Raw genomic sequence first — 16,886 nt, 5'->3', positions numbered from 1 at the left:
GACATAACTGGGAAGAAAATTTAAATTCCGCATGAGCTGTTGCAGGCACCCCTTCTGCTCCCTGGCAGAGGCGAGGGAGATGGGAGAGACTTAAACTGTGTGTTCTGGTGCCAGAATAGCTGGGGCTGAGCTTGCTGATAGCTGCAGGGAGAAAAGACAACTGGACTCTAGGGGAAAAAGCCAGTGGGGCTTGCAGCTAAAAATAGGAGAAGGACTTGGAACAGCTAAGGAGCTCTCAAAGTCTTGCTGCGTGTGAGGCTACGAGGGTACAGCCTCCGAGAACAGCGTGGCGGGGAGGCAGCACTGGAGCCAAGAGCTGCAAGGAGCAGAGTGGCAAGGAGGGAAAAGGAGCAGGCTGCTCCGGCTGGGGTGGCTGTGAGCTGGCAGGGACCTCGCCGTGCCAGCCCGTTCTCCCTGTGCCCTGGGACGAGCTTGTCCTCTCTCTCCTCATGCCATCTTCCCCATTACAAAATGGGATGCTAATTTTAGTCCCGTGGGGATCCAGAGACATTTTGCTTGGCTTCCACCAATCAAGAAAGGAACGGAAGATGCCCTGAAGGGAGGGAGAGATGCCAAAAGAGGAGGGATAAAAGAAGCCTCAGTCCCACTGTCCCTGACACACCACGACCTCTGGAGTCCTCTTTCTTCATTCTGGTTCAATATTAACCCAGCGGGGCTGTGACTCCGCTGATTCTGCTCCCTTCGCATTTCCCCTGCAGCCAGGGCTGTGCAGCATGGCGCGGGACAGCACCAGCGTGCTGCGGGGCTTGCTCTTGTCTAGCCTCCTGCACCTCACGCTGAGCCACGATGGAGGTAAGCCTCACCGGCACCACGGAAAGGACAGGACCAGCGGGTGGCAGGAGGAAGAACGATGGGGTTATTTGTTCCCAGGGGTAAAGCCAGTGGTAGGTTTTCTTGGTAAGGGAGGAGGACCTTCTAAAAGCTTGAAGTTGGGAGCGAAAGGGTGCCAAGAGTGGGGTGAGCATGGGGCTTTCCTGCACAGGAGGAGGCAGCAGCAGCCAGCAGCTGGTGACAACAGCTCTGTGGATTTTGCGGGTCACCTGGGAGATGGTGGGGAGGGGGAATGTGGCTCAGCCCAGAACCACGTGTGATACAACTGTGGGCCTTTTTGGGCTAGAGTTCCTCAGCTGACCTGGGTGGCTGCAACTCTCCATTGCCTCCCAGCTATGCCTTATCTAAACTCGAGGTCATACGCAGCAATGCCACCTTCCTGCTCACTACTCCTTTTTTCTTATTAGGGCCTCCAATTCATCTGTCTTTTCTTGGCATGAGGTTAGGTCCTCTCTGACCCGCTTCTGTGTAGGGGAAGACCTGTCTACAGGTCTCAGACCACGAAGACAGAACCAAGCTGTACCTATCGGAGTGGTCTGAGGCTGGCAAGACAGAAACACAGTGGCTGGCAGGGAGCAGTAGGAGGCTCCAAGCAAACAAACCTCTACCAAACTGCGTATGAGCAGAGCAGCTTTGCCAAGGATAGCAGAGGATTCCCGTCACTTTTGTTACTGATGCGAGCCCTGACAGATGAATTCTAGAGAGCCTGCTCTGATCATCAGGGGTAGACCTGACGGTGCTTCTCCTCTGCATGGTGCACTGGGGGAGGCTGGGCTGTGGGATCATCATGTCAGCTGCGTGTGATTTTTGGAAACCGAAAGGGGAGACAAAGGGGCCCTCCCACTGCAAGCTCCCCTTTGACTGGCAGTGTTCTGACCCAGCAGTTTTCCTGGAAAAGGGGCAGGCACTGTCACTGCTCAAGCGCCCACGACGTGCCAACAAGGGATTTCTGGAAGAGATGCTTAAGGGAAACCTGGAGCGGGAGTGCCTGGAGGAGATATGCAGTTATGAGGAGGCTTTTGAAGCCCTTGAATCCACCGTTCAGACGGTACGTACGGGGGTTCCCAGGAAACATGCCCTTAGCCGATCCCTGTAGTGAGAGACCAGCAGGTCACACACGCAGCCAGGGGCTGGGGTTGTAAGACTCGGTGCTGTGAACCAAATGAGGCTGATGCGTGTGTGCTCCAGGGAGAGCTGAGGCTCCCTTCAGGAGCTTCCTTCTTGGAGCCACTCCAGGGAATGCAGCTCAAAGCTCAGGTTCTTTTCCCTCCCTTTCTACTTTAAGCATGAAACGGAGAGTCTTCCTATCAGTCCTGAACTGCATCTTCTACTAGTTCAGCACGGTGCCACATGAATTTGAACCGTCACAGTCTAAGACACTCGCAGAAGAGCTCACTTAGCCACCAAACACTGAGTGCAGGTGCCTCAAGCTCCTTTGAGCTGAAGCTTTTGCACAGTCCGTTCCTTCTTCCGACTTTCAGACTCACTCCCTCCCCTAAAGTTGCTCTGCATCCTTTTGGGATTTGCTCCTAGCTCCAAAGCCAGTATGCATGCTGAATTCCACACCCATAAATACAACAGTAAACAGATAAACAGGAGTTAGGGTTACCTCTGTGAAGTGTTTTTATACATTCACCCCGAGGCTGCGCAGCAGATGTAGATCCAAAGAACTGTGGCCTTCGAAGTTCTAGGTTCAGCTCCTTGGACTTCTGCACTGTCGCTCAGGCTCTGCTTCCTCTGCAGGTCGATGAAGGTTGTAAGCATCTTTGGTCTTTTTAGAAACAGCAATACTCTCTTGATTCCTGGGTCTGATGAATGGGAAAATGGTTTTATATCACATTTTTTACTTTGCTGGACCCCGTAGCAATTGATATCGAAACAGAGCGTAGTTAGTCTGTTCCATGTGTTGTGATGGGGCGTTCTCCTGCTGGTTTGAATTACAGCAGCTAAGCAAGGTCTGATGTTCTGTGTCTCTTGTTTGTTTGTTTTTTACAGGAAGCATTTTGGTCAAAATACCAAGGTAAGTTGCTTCCAGTCATGCACGTGCTATGCTATCCCTTAGGATGCACTGTCCCATCCTGGAGATGGCTCCCTACCCTCTTACGAGAGCTCACTTTCCAGGACAAAGCACTTGCATTTTGTCCCTAGATGACAAACTAGTTAAAACTAAGATGGTTATTTGGAGTTCTTTCATATAACGTGTTTCTTTTTTCTTATTTTGCTAGTATGTCAGGGCCTGAGAAAGTCCAGGACGGCTCTGAATGCTTGTCTAGAAGGTAAGAAATACACGTTAACCTCTATCTCCAAGATGCGGTGCATGCCAGGAACTTGCTTCCTGCAGAGGTTGTAAGAAAAAATAAAAATAAATCTAAAGTTGGTGGAGGCACCTGATTAGAAAGAAAAACAGCAGCGGGGGGGGGGGGGGGGGGGAGGGGAAGTTTAAAATTCCTATCTTCGCTTTTATTTTCCCACAACCATTTCACAAACAGCCTAACTCTGCCACTGAAACAGCACGGGGTAGATACCTTTCTCCTTGAGCCACAGAGAGGTGTCCCCAAGGCCAGCCTCTCTGCCCCGCACCTCCAGCCAAAGCAAAGCACAGAGCCCCAGGGCGAGCTCCCTCTGAGGCAGAGGGGCTCCAGGAGAGCGCCCTTCCCACCCCACAAAGAACGCCGCTGCTCGCGCAGCCTCACACATGCAGCAAAAGTTAAAGGGATTTGTGGGATGGTACCTCTGACCTTGAAAAACGCAACATCCCTGTTCACCGGCCCTGGCTTACACGGTGTTGGTATTTTGACAGGTAACTGCTCTCACGGGCTGGGCCAGAACTATCAGGGGACAATTAGCTACACCAAATCAGGGATTGAATGTCAAGTGTGGACGAGCAAGTTTCCACACATACCGAAGTAAGTTTGTCTCCTGCGTACCCCGGAAGGGTTCTCCAGGGTCTCCTTCCTTCCCAGGCTAACCAGCTGTTCCTCGTAGATTTAATGCCACGGTTTATCCCAACCTCATCGAGAACTACTGCAGGAACCCAGACAACAATTCGGAAGGCCCGTGGTGCTACACTCGAGACCCAACAGTGGAACGGGAGGAGTGTCCCATCCCAGTGTGCGGTATGCCTCAGCGCCGCGTCCCGGCAGGCCCTTCGCTGGCAGGGAACACTGCACTCAGACTGGTACTAGATGTCTCAAGGAAGGGGAGAGGGTAAGGAAAGAGGGATCTTACATGACCAGAGGCCAGATGGAGAAAAGAGGCTGCATCTCAACGGGTAAGGGGGCTGAGGAGGAAAAGTCATTGAGTTGCTCATACGTACACCTTAGCTAAATTCCTCTAATACACTGTTTCTCTAGACTACGCTAATCTAGGTGTAAATTAAAGCTGGCAACAGCAGTCCTCTGGGATCTACTGCAGTTTTGCCAGTTCAAAAGCACCTCTAATTAGTGACAGCAAGGAGTCATACTGTTTTTTTTTTATGTCTGAATTCCCACCTTTAAGAAAAAAATGCTACAGCTTGTACTTGACTGCCTACCTTAACATCCACTCATACAGAGGGGTGCAGTTTAATACCCACAATCTCAAGAAAAGCAAAAACACCTTATTATTGCACTTGACAGGCAAGAGAACCTTTCCCCTTACATTTATACCTTCCCACTTTTCCGTAATAGAGAGCTGTCTCCCCTGCGGCTTGTCTTGCCTTGGAAGAACTAGTAGAAAGCAGAGAATCTTCTCACAGCAGAAGTTCTTCATGTGGGGATTCTCCCAGAGCACAAGGAGAAGGCAGCCTGGGGCCAAATGACTGCCACAGAGCAGATTATCTGGTGCCCGCTCACTGGGGAAATGCTGCTTGAAGCTTGCAGCCATTCAGACACTTGCAAGAAAAAGCGTGGAAAATCTGGCAGGCAATTTTTTTTTCTTATCATTAGATATAGAAACATTGGCAAAAGTTAAATTTGCTATTTTAGTAGCACATCATGATAAAAGGCTCCCCCAAATATGGTCTAGTTACACATTTGAGAAAAAGGCATTGGAGGCTCTAACACGGCAGCATCACAATGCCTGAAGTACCTACCCATCCCTTGAGCTGGTTCTTGAAGATACCCCAGAAAGGAATACAATATTGTCCCTTGTATCTTAAAGGGCAAGAAGGGTGAACAGCACCAGCCTCACCTTAACCTCCAGTTGAGAGAGCCACCACCACCACTGCAGTACTGTAGAGGGACACCACATGCACGGGAGCATGGTGGGAGCAACAGAACACGACGCCCTGGGGAACTCTAGGTTTTAGTAAAGGGGCTTCGCTGCTGTTTGCTGACAGCACTTCTGAGCCCAAAGCTGTCTTAAATCACAGCTTTCTGTCTTTCCAGGTGAGGAAAGGACAACAGTTGAATTTACCCCACGGGTCACACCACCAACCCCAGCGGAGCCCTGTGAACAAGAGAAAGGCATGTTTTACACTGGGACCCTCTCGGTCACCGTGTCTGGAGCAAAGTGCCTGCCGTGGAACTCTGAGAAAGCCAAAGCAGTGCTCCATGGAAAACACATTGATCCAGAGGTGAAGCTGCTAGAGAATTACTGTCGGAACCCAGACGGTGATGACGAGGGTGTCTGGTGTGTCACAGACGAGCCACCCAACTTTGAATACTGCAACCTGCACTACTGCGGTGAGAAGCCTGCATTGGTTTGGGTAGGCACACTTGTGAGGCAGTGGCAAACAAAACCAGCACGTGTGACTGGGGTGAAGTGCTGAGCCTGGGAGGCACAGACGAGGCAGCATGTGCACCATGCATGGGGAAGTCCTGTTTGTCCAAATACCACACAGAGGCACCTGCCGTACATGTATAGAGATGTTAATAGCTCTCAGGTGTTCTCCCTAAAAACTCCCAATGGTAGACAAGGGGCATTAAAAAGAGCAGTGGTTTTAAAACATCACACACACAATGCATCTGAAGGAATGGAAAGGAACATTTACATTGCTGATGATTATGGAAAAATTATGGAAACATATGATAAATACAGAAAAGTAGCTAAGCCTTCTACCATGTTTGTCTTTCTGTCTCTCTCAGACAGCTCGCTAGAGGATGGGAATGAACAGCTGGAGGGAATATCAGGGCGTACCATCCTTCCTCAAGAGTTCAAAACCTTCTTTGATGACAAAACATTTGGTTCTGGCGAAGCAGGTGAGCAAGAACTCTAGATACAGCACCACGCTTTGTAGAAAGGCTGCAGCTTCTTCTCACAGGGCACTCACTGTTCCTCAGAAACACCAGCTTGCCAATGCTGTCAAAAGCACAGGGAGATATTTAAATTCCTTGAAGGACCCTCCAAAGTCAATCTCCAGTTACTTCCTTCCTAGGCTCTTCCAGCTTAGCATGCTGACTGCAGCTGTTTCTCCGTTGTGAATCAGGTCAAGTAACAAAGCCAGATTGCCTGTTTTTTCAGACTGTGGCACTCGTCCTTTATTTGAGAAGAAAAAGGTAACAGACAAAAGTGAGAAGGAGCTGCTGGCGTCCTACATGGGAGGCAGAGTTGTCCATGGGGATGACGCAGAAGTTGGCAGCTCCCCCTGGTAAGTGATATCTTTGCATAGTCCTTCATAGGGAATTGTGTCTCCCTTCTCTTTGGTTCAAGCAAGGGGAAAAAACATGGCAGCATGCAGGTGTTATGGTTTCCAATCAAAGCTTCTCCAAGTGGTGGACAGGGCAGTACTGAAATAGCTGAAAAGAAACTCTCCTCGAGCCAAGCACACAACCACCTGGGAAAGTGCGTGCACTGGTGTATTTCACCTTTGCCTCTTCCTCTTTCCTGCTCTGCTAGAGCAGAGGGGAAGAGAAAACCTCTCCAGGTGAAGTAAACAGGGTAAATGGCTGACTACATACAAATGGAAGACTTCTGCTAGGAGCCAGTTATGCAGTTGTCTTTGTCAGCATAGTGCAACACTCTTCTCTGCTTATTGCAAATTTTGCTCTTTCTGCATGACACCAAGGTCCATTCAGCCAGCCATGCCCTTAGTCCTGCTAAGTCTTCCTCCCGCCTTGTCTCTCAGGCAGGTGATGCTCTACAAGAAGAGTCCTCAAGAGCTGCTGTGTGGTGCCAGCCTCATCAGTGACAGCTGGATCTTGACTGCTGCTCATTGTCTTTATTATCCACCCTGGGACAAGAACTTAACTACAAACGACATCTTGGTGCGGATTGGCAAGCACATAAGGGCAAAGTAAGAGCCTGGATGACATGAGAATGAACTAGCCTTCCTCTTGGAGTAATGAGATACGGTGAGGTTGTGCTGTCACTCAGTATCCAAGGAAACATCCATAGCCAATGTCACATGCCTCTACAAAGGGGATCTAATGGAGCTGCCGTTTGCTGCTCTTGCTGATCCTAAAGGTTAAAATGAAGGGGAAGGCAGAGGCATGGAAATTCTAAAGGGGTGCTCCCATGTAAAGACAGTATTGTCTCAGAGGGTACACAGTGCCTGAGAGCATCATGAACCCCAGAAGACTCAGTTGCTAAGGCACAGCAAGGTCTTTCCTTCATGACTCTTTCAGATATGAGAAGGATAAAGAGAAGATTGCTCTGTTGGATAAAATCATCATCCATCCCAAGTACAACTGGAAAGAGAACATGGACCGAGATATTGCACTCATGCACTTGAAGAGGCCAATGATCTTCAGTGACTACATCCATCCTGTCTGCCTGCCTACCAAACAGGTCGTGCAGAGGTGAGGACACTGTCCCACAGTCCTAAAAACACAGGCGACAAAAGCATCCTTTGGGCCTTCAAAAAAAAAAAAAAACCAACCCCAGAAAAAGATGCTTTATTTAGGCTACTTGCAGCAAGAGAGCCAGGCGGGAGAAAGCTGTTGCAATTCATTTGAGTATATTCATGCTTCCTTCCACAGGCTAATGCTGGCAGGTTACAAAGGGCGGGTAACTGGTTGGGGAAACTTGAAAGAAACATGGGCCACTAGCCCAAGCAACCTCCCCACGGTTCTGCAACAGCTCAATGTGCCCATTGTAGACCAAAACATCTGCAAGGCATCCACCAAAGTTAAAGTCACTGACAACATGTTCTGTGCAGGTAAGCAGCACTGGAGACACAAGGGCAACTTGTCACAGAAGACAAGGGCTCGGAGCTCCTGGTGGGGCTCAGGCAGCAAGGTTACTTTCTGACAGATTTGCAAGTGTCCTCCATAAAGAGTAACTTTCTATGATAAGGATTTTCAGCTCTCAGAAAACAGGAAGGCTGGAGAACTTACAGCTCTGACTAGTTTCTAACACCGTGCAACGGCAGGCTAACTGAAGGCATGGCTCTGCTAGGTATCAGCAACAGCCGTGAGAGAACTGAGCACACATAAAATTATTTTTTCCACCGGTATACAGAACAGTTCAGTGGCTTCCTAAATTAAAGACTGCACACCAGTGAGCCTACACAGTAGCCAAACCACTCCCTCTTCTCTGCTGGCTCATCTCCACCTCTTGGAGCCTGTTCATACTGACACCCACCACAACTTCTGTGGCAAGAGGCTCCACAGCGCAGTTACGCACGTGTGAAAAATGTTAATTCCTCATGTTAGGTTTCCCAATACATTTGAAGAGGTACACATCTATACTCATAGGAAAAAAAATTCTGTGTCATATGCTATTTTATGGACCCTTTACAGCTCTGTCGTTTCTCTTCCAAGCTGAGAGGCATTTATTTAATCTTTCCTAATATAGAAGGCATTCTGTACTTGATAATCCTTGTTGTACTTTCATAAGTCTCTTCTGGCACTATACCCTTTCTGAGGGAGAATGGAAGCAAACACAGAACTCAAGCTACAAAGAGACTAGGGATTTATGTAACCACTTCCATACTTTCTGCTGTATGCTTCATTTGCACAGACTTTACCAGATCCTATACACAAATCTCCAGTGATTTTTGACTGAGTTTGTGTTGCTTGCATCTAATAATGCACACAGTTGCTTGAGTTAGGGGATGGAAGCCAGTTTTTTGAGCATACTGACAATACAGTGTTCTTATGGTTTCTTTTTCAAGACAAGATTCTTGAAAAAATAGCCAAGATGCAGACATACAGCAGAAAAGGTGATGGGAAAATGCAAAGACACTAACTCCTGATGAACTAAAGTGAATTCCTACAGTCTTGCTACAAAGAGGAAAGGGAAGACAGACAGTTGGGGAACAGAAAGAACAGAGCCTGCAGAATGACAGGAAGGTGAAAATTAGGATGGCAACGTGTCTCTATAGTAAACAGAATGAAAGAACAGGGTACATGGAATATTACACACGGAGAAGTTTAAGACAAATGAAGAGCTCAGCAGTGCAAGCTACAGCTGTTGAACACAGTGGCAGCTGACACTGACGGCAATTCTCATGAAAGGAAACTGAATGAGAGCACGGATGGTGGATTCAGGAATGCTGCAAAGACAGAAGCAGAGTTAGTTGTTTATATTACATGTCAAACAGCTAAGGTAACTATTAGGCTTAAATTTAGTAGACAGAAGCAGTAAGCCATCTCATAGTTCTTGGAAAATTTATGCAGCAATACTTTGAGGGAAAGAGACAGCCAACACCAGGCACTCCCCCTGCAGTCAAATGCCCAACTTTCTTCTTGCCTGTAGGTTACAGTCCTGAAGACTCAAAGAGAGGAGATGCCTGTGAAGGTGACAGTGGGGGACCTTTTGTAATGAAGGTATGTTCAAGTTAAGCTCATAAAACATATGGAGCTAGGTTTGTGCTACGCTGAACTTTCTTAATAGTCTAAAAAACCAGCAGCAGACAGACTGCCACGTGGCTGAAGCAAGCCCATCTCGTGCCCAAGCTGCGCAACTGAGACGAACCCTGCAGTCATCCAGCCCCATTCCTGTACTGAGTTCTCAGCACGTATGGAGATCAGCTACAGAATGTATGAGTGCTGGCCAATTCTCACTTAGAGGTTTAAGAGTAAAGACAAAAATGACTCCAACATGCTATGTCATCTAGTAGATGCCAGTCTGAATTCCAAACCAGTATCCACCACTAAACAGGCTGGGGCACACTCAAGGCTTAGATCTGAAAGTCTCTTGCTCCTTGTGCTAATCCTATTTTTCTTTGCTTTAGAACCCTGACGACAACCGTTGGTATCAAGTGGGAATAGTTTCATGGGGAGAAGGCTGTGACCGAGATGGCAAATATGGATTTTATACCCATGTATTCCGCCTGAAAAAGTGGATGCGAAAAGCCATTGAAAAACACGGGCAATAAAGGAAGCATCTACTTGCTCTCAGTCTTGCTACAATGCTCCACTTCTTAAAAACATTAGCACAGAAGATCCCGAAGTAAAGCAGTCACATCCTTACAACTCAAAGGAGAGTGTTGTCCCTTGAAAATAAAAGTTCTCAAACCCATCTTCTTCCTTTTGTTCATGCTGAGTTTAGCTGCACTTGAATCTAAGCAGTCACAGTAGCACCAACAGAACGGCATCAGTTGTACCTGCTAATTACCTGTTGTGCTTCAAATTCTCCTCCTGCCTATCAGCTATAATCATCAACAGATTTTAGACCTCAAATGACAGCCTTAAGTCAGTGACAGAAAGCACGATTGTGCCCCCTGGCACCATCCATTTCCTCCCTTCAAGTCAACTCATTTTCCGTTCTAGAAATGGAGCCCAAAACGCATGGGAGAGGATCACTCTGCAGTAACTGTGGCATTACACACAACACCAATAGCAATGTAAAAAGCAAAGCAACTATGACCCGTTTGGGTAAGACAGACATTGTTCTCAGCTACAACAGCAGACAACAATACCAGCACCATGTTCACAAGGTTAGCATCTTAAGAAGTTACAGCTGCCAGCCGTATGCAGTTCATCCTACAGAGAAATATGGGCTTGAATGCATTAAGTGGCAGTTCCATTACTATATGGCAGTACCTTTCTACATGGCAGATGGTGCTGGGTCCTCCAAGTTTATCTTCCACCTGCACAGCTTGATGCAGATGGAAGCACTTTATGCACAGTTACTGTCAAAGGGCCCGCACTGAAAGCATCCTGCACACCACACCCGTTTGGTTAGCTTATACAGCCTGTTTAGGGATCACTCCCAAAAGAAGCTTCAGTTCTTTCCTGATCTCCTCTTTAGCAGCAGTTTCTGGACCACTGAGGATCAGCAATTAACACGTTCTTGATTAGCCAATTTGTTCAGCACAATTCTCTCTTAAAATAATGAGATTTGGAAGCTGTCCTTGCTCCCTGTGACACCGTATTCCTACAGCTCCTTTCACAGTGCCATCACATCACAGAAACAGGCAACAGTGAAATTTTTTGGTGCTTCATAAGATATTAAGCAGCAGCGCCACTGTGCTGAGAAAGTGACAGTAGAGGTAACTATCTAAAATTAGGCGGATATAAACAAAGCTATTGATCAATTACTTGTCTGGCCACCTCCCTGAAAATGGCTCATTTGGGAACCAACCCGAAGACAGCCCAATTTGATTGCCCAAAGAAAGCATAACAACCACCTCTCAAAGACATTTGAAGAAAGCAAGCTCGAGAGCTCAAGATCCACAACTGCTTAAAGTCATCAGTAACCACAGTTGCTGGAAACTGAAAATGTTTAGCCCTTCTAATATCTAAAAATTTAACCTCACCCTTTCACTGCTATCTAAAAATTTGTGAGAAATTGCAAATCTAAGAGAGGAACGAGGACCATACAGTTTCTGGAGTAAGTCACTGTTAATACTGACTTGTTACAAACAATACAGAGGAATCATTTTCAAAATTCAGTTTAATGTTATTTAAATATTGTCTGGGCTAAAGATTAGGCTTTATTAATTTATGTGCACAAGTTTTAGTTCAGAACTCCCAGGATATTGAGTCCAACCAAACACTACAGAGACACAGGGCAAAAACTCATTCATAGTAAGCAACTCTATCTTCTGCTACTCAATTATTCCTGTATTTCACTTCAATCCAGCTTCAAAATTAAAGAACAGTTGTATGCAGGTTTGCAGGCATTGCTGTTTTAACATCCTGAGCTAAATAACAAACAGCTCTTCAGAACATCTGCTGGACACGGTAAAGGAACATACGGCTTGATTTAAGTGTCAGTAAGTTTCAAAAAGCAGCTAGTAATTGAGAGGTAGCGGCAGTAACTCTAGTGCCAGCCAACACAAACTATTCACAAACAGCCCCAGTTTAAATGTACAAAACCTCAGCACACACCAACGAGGGCCAAACCTCCACTTGTCACACAGCTCTGTTCCATAAGAAAGTGCATGCCCACTTCAGGTGAGGAGAGGAGACTGCGACTACCGTATCAAGGCGGTGGAGCAATGAACGGCATCATGTCAATTAACACAGGACGGAGAACGCTCGCAACTCACCTGCTATCACAGCATACAAACTCACCATAAGCACCAAGCAGTACTGTATCAACTGCAACCCAGCCTAGGGGCCCTGTAAAAGGAAGGTTTCAGCCAATTTGCAGAAGCTCTGGCATAGATCTGCTGTACAGGTACTAATTGAAAGCCACATTTTTACTGTAATCAGGCAAGATAGTTTTGGTAATGGCCCTAGTGCAGAGACTGCTGGTCCACAGAGCGAACAACAAAAGCAGCACTTACGTGGAACAGATTGAAATCTAGAGCAGAAATGTGCTGTTTTAAGCCTGCCTGTCCAACTCTTCAATAACTCTGTTCTAGCTACAGAACAGATGTGCAATTTATGCTTCACAACCAGCTCTCACATGGAAGTGCAGTAGTAAGGTGAAAACGCTTCACCTACCCAGAGATGAAAGGGCTAGAAAGGCTACACAGTGTATGTCTTCATCGTCATACTTACAGCGTCTGAAAAAGGCTAATCAGAAGACATTCTTGCACAAAAAGCAGTGGCTACAGCTTTCCCAGACTAGCACTACCAGGTGTCTTAGTTATACAAAATAGCAGAGTTTGCTGACTTCTGATGTTCAAGAGCAAAAAGAATGTGGTGGTGAGGTCTGCCTGCACAAGGAAGACTGCTTAACCAAATGAGCTCAGGATAAACGAGTCCACTGACTGTACATCACTGCTAATCTATTCTGTATCAACAGCAGCAGGCCCCCTCAAAGAAAGCATTTGTACACCAATGCGACTATGCTTAATCTGGGTAAAGGCATTACAAAGACTAGATAACGTAAAATAAGCATTTCAGCAAACTAAATATTCTCAACTTACTCTCAAATTACAGAAACGTATTCCAAAACAAAAAACCAACTATATGAAAAATACACTACTGCTCATAGAAGTAAGAGTGCAAAGTCTCAGGATTGCACCCACAGATAGTATATATTCACTCATCTTCCTTATAATATACCCAAACCCCAAGGTTCATGTCAAGAATAGCTTAGTTCAGTTTCTAGATGCCCAGTCACTAACATTCAGGAATAGAGAGTGACCTCTCTAACCAGCAGTCACTGCTGTTCCTACAGAGGCTGGTATAGTTAATGCAAACTTTATTTACAAAAGACACTTAAATTAGTTACTTCATGCCATGTGTCCATACAGAATCAACAGTTCAAGGATTACATGGAGAAGAATTCACAAAATTAAAAGCGATATCACTAGAGATCTTCTAAGAGTTAAGAACTAGGAAAAGATCTTAAAGACAATTTTACAAATTAAAAAAAAACCAAGTTATGAGAAACTAGTCTGAACAAGAGGATGGTTGTTTACAGGTCTGTACACTAAAACTAATACACAGACAGCCTTCTATTGTCAAAGAGATGCTCACTGAGAAGCAAAGTATGTACAAATACTTGTGCCACAATGACTCAACCCCCCAAAATCCACTGTATTATACATAAACCAGTTTGTATACATTAGGCCTAAATGAGGCCATTTAACTATGAAGACTTCTAGTTTAGTAAACTAAAGCTGAAGACAGCCCAAGCAACAGTGATGCTGTCTCGCACCCCTATTTGCGACTGCTTTTTATTCTCTCCAATCTTTTTTTCAAGTCATCAATATTAGCTGCTGCAGAAGAGGGTGAAGCCAGGGTAGTTCCAATGCCAGAGGAATGAGTCTGATTGGAGTCCAGGTCCAGATGTTGGTATTGCTCCCGTGATTCACGGAGCTGGGAGAGCTTACTGTGAAGCATATCTGTAGAAGATGCAACTGTAGGGAGTGCTGGTTTAGAGAGCAGAGACGTAAGAGGTGGTCTGTCTTCCTGCTACAGGGGAGGAAAGTGAAGTGTTAAGACAGTGGCAAAAGCCATGTAAGAAGTACAAACCATAATCAATGGCTTTTCATCTTCACAGGAAACACTAAGAACAGAGGAAAGGGAAGGAGCAATACAACACAGGTAATCTGCAGTGATAGTCAGTTGCCATCAAAGTCGGGGCCATGCAAAGCCAACTACAATACTCAATTCCTATCATTTAAGTAGTTTAGCTAGATGGCAGTAGGGACACGAAGGAACTAGTCTTTAAAGACCAAAAATTCACAGCAGACCAGGTTTTACTGAGATGGCCTGCAGCAGTCTTGGACAGTCTAAATTCTGACACCACAAGAGAAAAGTCCATGCCTGTGTGCAGCATCAACAGCCAATGAGTTTTCTGGAAAAATGAGAAAAGGAAACTTGGATTGATTGGCAAGATCCACCTTGCCAAAGACTTAAAACGTCAATTCATTGTTCTTTTACCAACTGATACTTCAGTCTGTGTTAATTACCTTGTGACTCTCATCTAGGAAAAATCTGCCCTCCTCAGAGCTGCGAGCCGGCAGGCAAGTTTTTGTTAGAGATTAAAACAGCGACATGCCTGGATGACTGCCTAGAGTGAACATCACTTCTCATGTGGCCGAGTGTGAACTTCAGTAATGGGCACTAGATTCCTAACGCATATCACCAAATTGTTAAAAATTTCGGCCCACAGGTTTCCAATACTAAGCTCATTCAGCATTTCTGTGCCTCAGTATCCATACAGCCAAAACACATAAAGCAAAACATGTAAGTCTTCATTAAGCTCTTGTGGTTGTTTCAGAGAAGAAAGATCTACAATTTCCACATCATTCAACTCAGAGGTCAATATATGTTAAAGTTTAGAGAACAATAGTTATTTGAACCTTTCTGAGACTCAACTAGGCGGCAAAGGAAGATACTAAACCACAAGGCTGTAGAAACAACCTGCATGTACACCAGTGCTGCAAACTGAGCAGACTGAAACGTAAGGCTACTTGGCTGAGTAATGAGTTTAAAGCCATCCATACCAGGCACAGTGACATGCAGTGAATAGCTAGAGCATGCAGTACAATGAAAAATCATCAATTCCAGCTGGAATCTGTGCCTTTGGCACAGAAAACCCAATCACTTGAATTCTTAGAAAGTGCAAATGAAGTGCTTGGGGGTTGCAAGTGTTGTCAAGTACAATACCTTTGCGTTGTCAAGGCCACAACGCTGCCTGAGGATTTTTAATCTTTCCAAGTAAACTGAAGGCCCCACTTCCTCCCCATTTGTGTTTCCTATAGATGAAGATACAGTGTGGGTAGAAGCAGGAACACATGTTCCTTCCATTTGAGGAGAAATTCCTGAAAGATGAGAGGAAGGAGGGAGGGGGGGGGGAAAAAGAAGTAAAAACATTTAAACACATCAAAAAAGTGTAAGCCTTTTGGTCAGTTCCTTGAAATAAGATGCAATGGATGAAGAATCAGCCAACCTATAAATTACCAAGCTATTTCCATTTGCTAGCGTAGTCATATCAGCCCTTTCATTTCCTTGCAAGAGTGACAATTAAAAAACAAGAAAAGAAACTGAGCCATTTCAGAAGTGACAGCAGAGCAGCTCAAGAAGTAGTGCTGAGGCTGACAGCTGAAGATGACAGTGCGAGGTGGGGGGAAGAGGAAGGTGCTGATGGGGATACGCAGTAACCATGATGTCCAACAGACAGAACTCAGCAACTGGCAGGATAGGAAATATTTGGAATCTTCTGTGGTTTTTTCCAAGTTTAGTAGTACTTCTGGGCCACTGGTTCTCACTCCTCTTTACCTCTCATTTGGGTAACAAAGCTGTTGCTTCTTCCGATTCAATTGGAAATTGTGATTTCTGAAGGCATGTAGCGATGTTTTTAAAGGCTAGGAAAGGCTTTTACACTATGGAAAAAACCCTCTCCATCCTGAAATGAACAGCAAGTTCTAAGACTTAGTGGGGACAGGGATTTGTTTTCACTACTGCAAGAGTATTTAACATAGATAAAAGGAGAATTAAGAATTAACACTCAAAGCATTTATAATTTAGTCTAAATGAAGCACGGCTGCAAGATGGAACAATATCCTTTATTATATCCAACTTAACTGTTACAGTTAGGGAGGAGGAAAAAAGAGACAAAGTTCAGGCAGATAAATTCTGTTTAGAAATCTCTGTTGAACTAACATTTTTTGGTTGTACACGCTTTTAGGATGAAAATTGTAATTTCCTGTCCTATCTAGTTAGACGCATTTAGGAGGTTCTGAAAAAAGCCTTACATCATCTTCCTGTAGTAAGTTACAATACAGGGATAGGAGAAGGAACAGCAGTAGGAGAAAAAGCTAAAGTGTCACAGGACACTGTGACATTTAAGAGAAATGAAAGTTAAAAGGTAGCTTTGCTTGACTGTTTCAGTTTTTCTTGTCATCTAATAATTTGTCACCTTCCCTCCCTAATACTGCATTAAATACTCATTTATGCTCATCTACAATGAAAAGTCTCGCTAACAAACTAGAGTGGTTTACAGTAACTTATCCAATTAAAAAACTGATTTATTGGAAAGGGGTCATTACGAAGACTGTTATAGAAACAGTTCAAGTTATTTAAAATAAACTTTTTAATTCAACAGTAAACAATACTACCAAAAAACCTCCTGCATCATTTCAGTAACCAAAAGGTAAAAGGAGAACCTGGCAGCTGCTGGGTTGTAAACGAGCTGTGTACTTTGCAGAAACAACCCCTCATACCAGACACATGAAGCACAGAGCTGATATTCAATCCGCACTACAGGAGATTAATTTGAACCATTTGTTTACAAAGCCTTTCACATTTTCTACATTTAGC

The 16,886-nt window shown here is 45.3% G+C and overlaps 2 protein-coding genes across 4 annotated transcripts in view; one reads left to right on the top strand and one right to left on the bottom strand.

The window, feature by feature from the left end:
• The first annotated feature begins 668 nt into the window (after positions 1-668).
• Positions 669-10,236, top strand: F2 (coagulation factor II, thrombin). 2 transcript variants are annotated; one of them, XM_040602164.1, is made up of 14 exons: positions 669-813; positions 1,737-1,900; positions 2,848-2,872; positions 3,078-3,128; positions 3,653-3,758; positions 3,838-3,968; positions 5,220-5,516; positions 5,919-6,032; positions 6,295-6,421; positions 6,899-7,066; positions 7,398-7,571; positions 7,752-7,930; positions 9,472-9,542; positions 9,950-10,236. In XM_040602164.1, the coding sequence occupies exons 1-14, from the start codon at positions 735-737 to the stop codon at positions 10,091-10,093; spliced, it is 1,830 nt and encodes a 609-aa protein (XP_040458098.1). In that variant the 5' UTR covers positions 669-734; the 3' UTR covers positions 10,094-10,236. The 2 variants fall into 2 exon arrangements, with proteins under 2 accessions (XP_040458098.1, XP_040458097.1); XM_040602163.1 differs by having other exon boundaries at positions 1,734-1,900.
• Positions 10,237-11,595: 1,359 nt separating this feature from the next.
• Positions 11,596-16,886, bottom strand: part of CKAP5 (cytoskeleton associated protein 5) — a 43,994-nt gene continuing 38,703 nt past the window's right edge. For both annotated transcript variants that reach the window (XM_040602161.1, XM_040602162.1), the window contains 2 exons: positions 15,234-15,388; positions 11,596-14,033 (listed from right to left, as the gene is read on the bottom strand). In XM_040602161.1, coding sequence (XP_040458095.1) covers positions 13,779-14,033; positions 15,234-15,388 — 410 coding nt within the window. In that variant the 3' untranslated portion in view covers positions 11,596-13,778. The remainder of the gene's footprint in view (positions 14,034-15,233; positions 15,389-16,886) is intronic.

This window comes from Falco naumanni, chromosome 7 (assembly GCF_017639655.2).
Source record: "Falco naumanni isolate bFalNau1 chromosome 7, bFalNau1.pat, whole genome shotgun sequence".
In the NCBI taxonomy this organism is placed as follows: Eukaryota; Metazoa; Chordata; class Aves; order Falconiformes; family Falconidae; genus Falco; species Falco naumanni.
Note: the sequence above shows the minus strand (reverse complement) of the source record. Positions and strands in the feature narration are given on the sequence as shown.

Bases quoted from the DNA above. Each gene is read 5' to 3' on its own strand.
- F2 (XM_040602163.1), top strand. From the start codon at position 735: ATGGCGCGGGACAGCACCAGCGTGCTGCGGGGCTTGCTCTTGTCTAGC. The intron at 5,517-5,918 runs GTGAGAAGCCTG...TGTCTCTCTCAG, and splicing joins CTGCAACCTGCACTACTGCG to ACAGCTCGCTAGAGGATGGG. The intron at 6,422-6,898 runs GTAAGTGATATC...CTTGTCTCTCAG, and splicing joins GAAGTTGGCAGCTCCCCCTG to GCAGGTGATGCTCTACAAGA.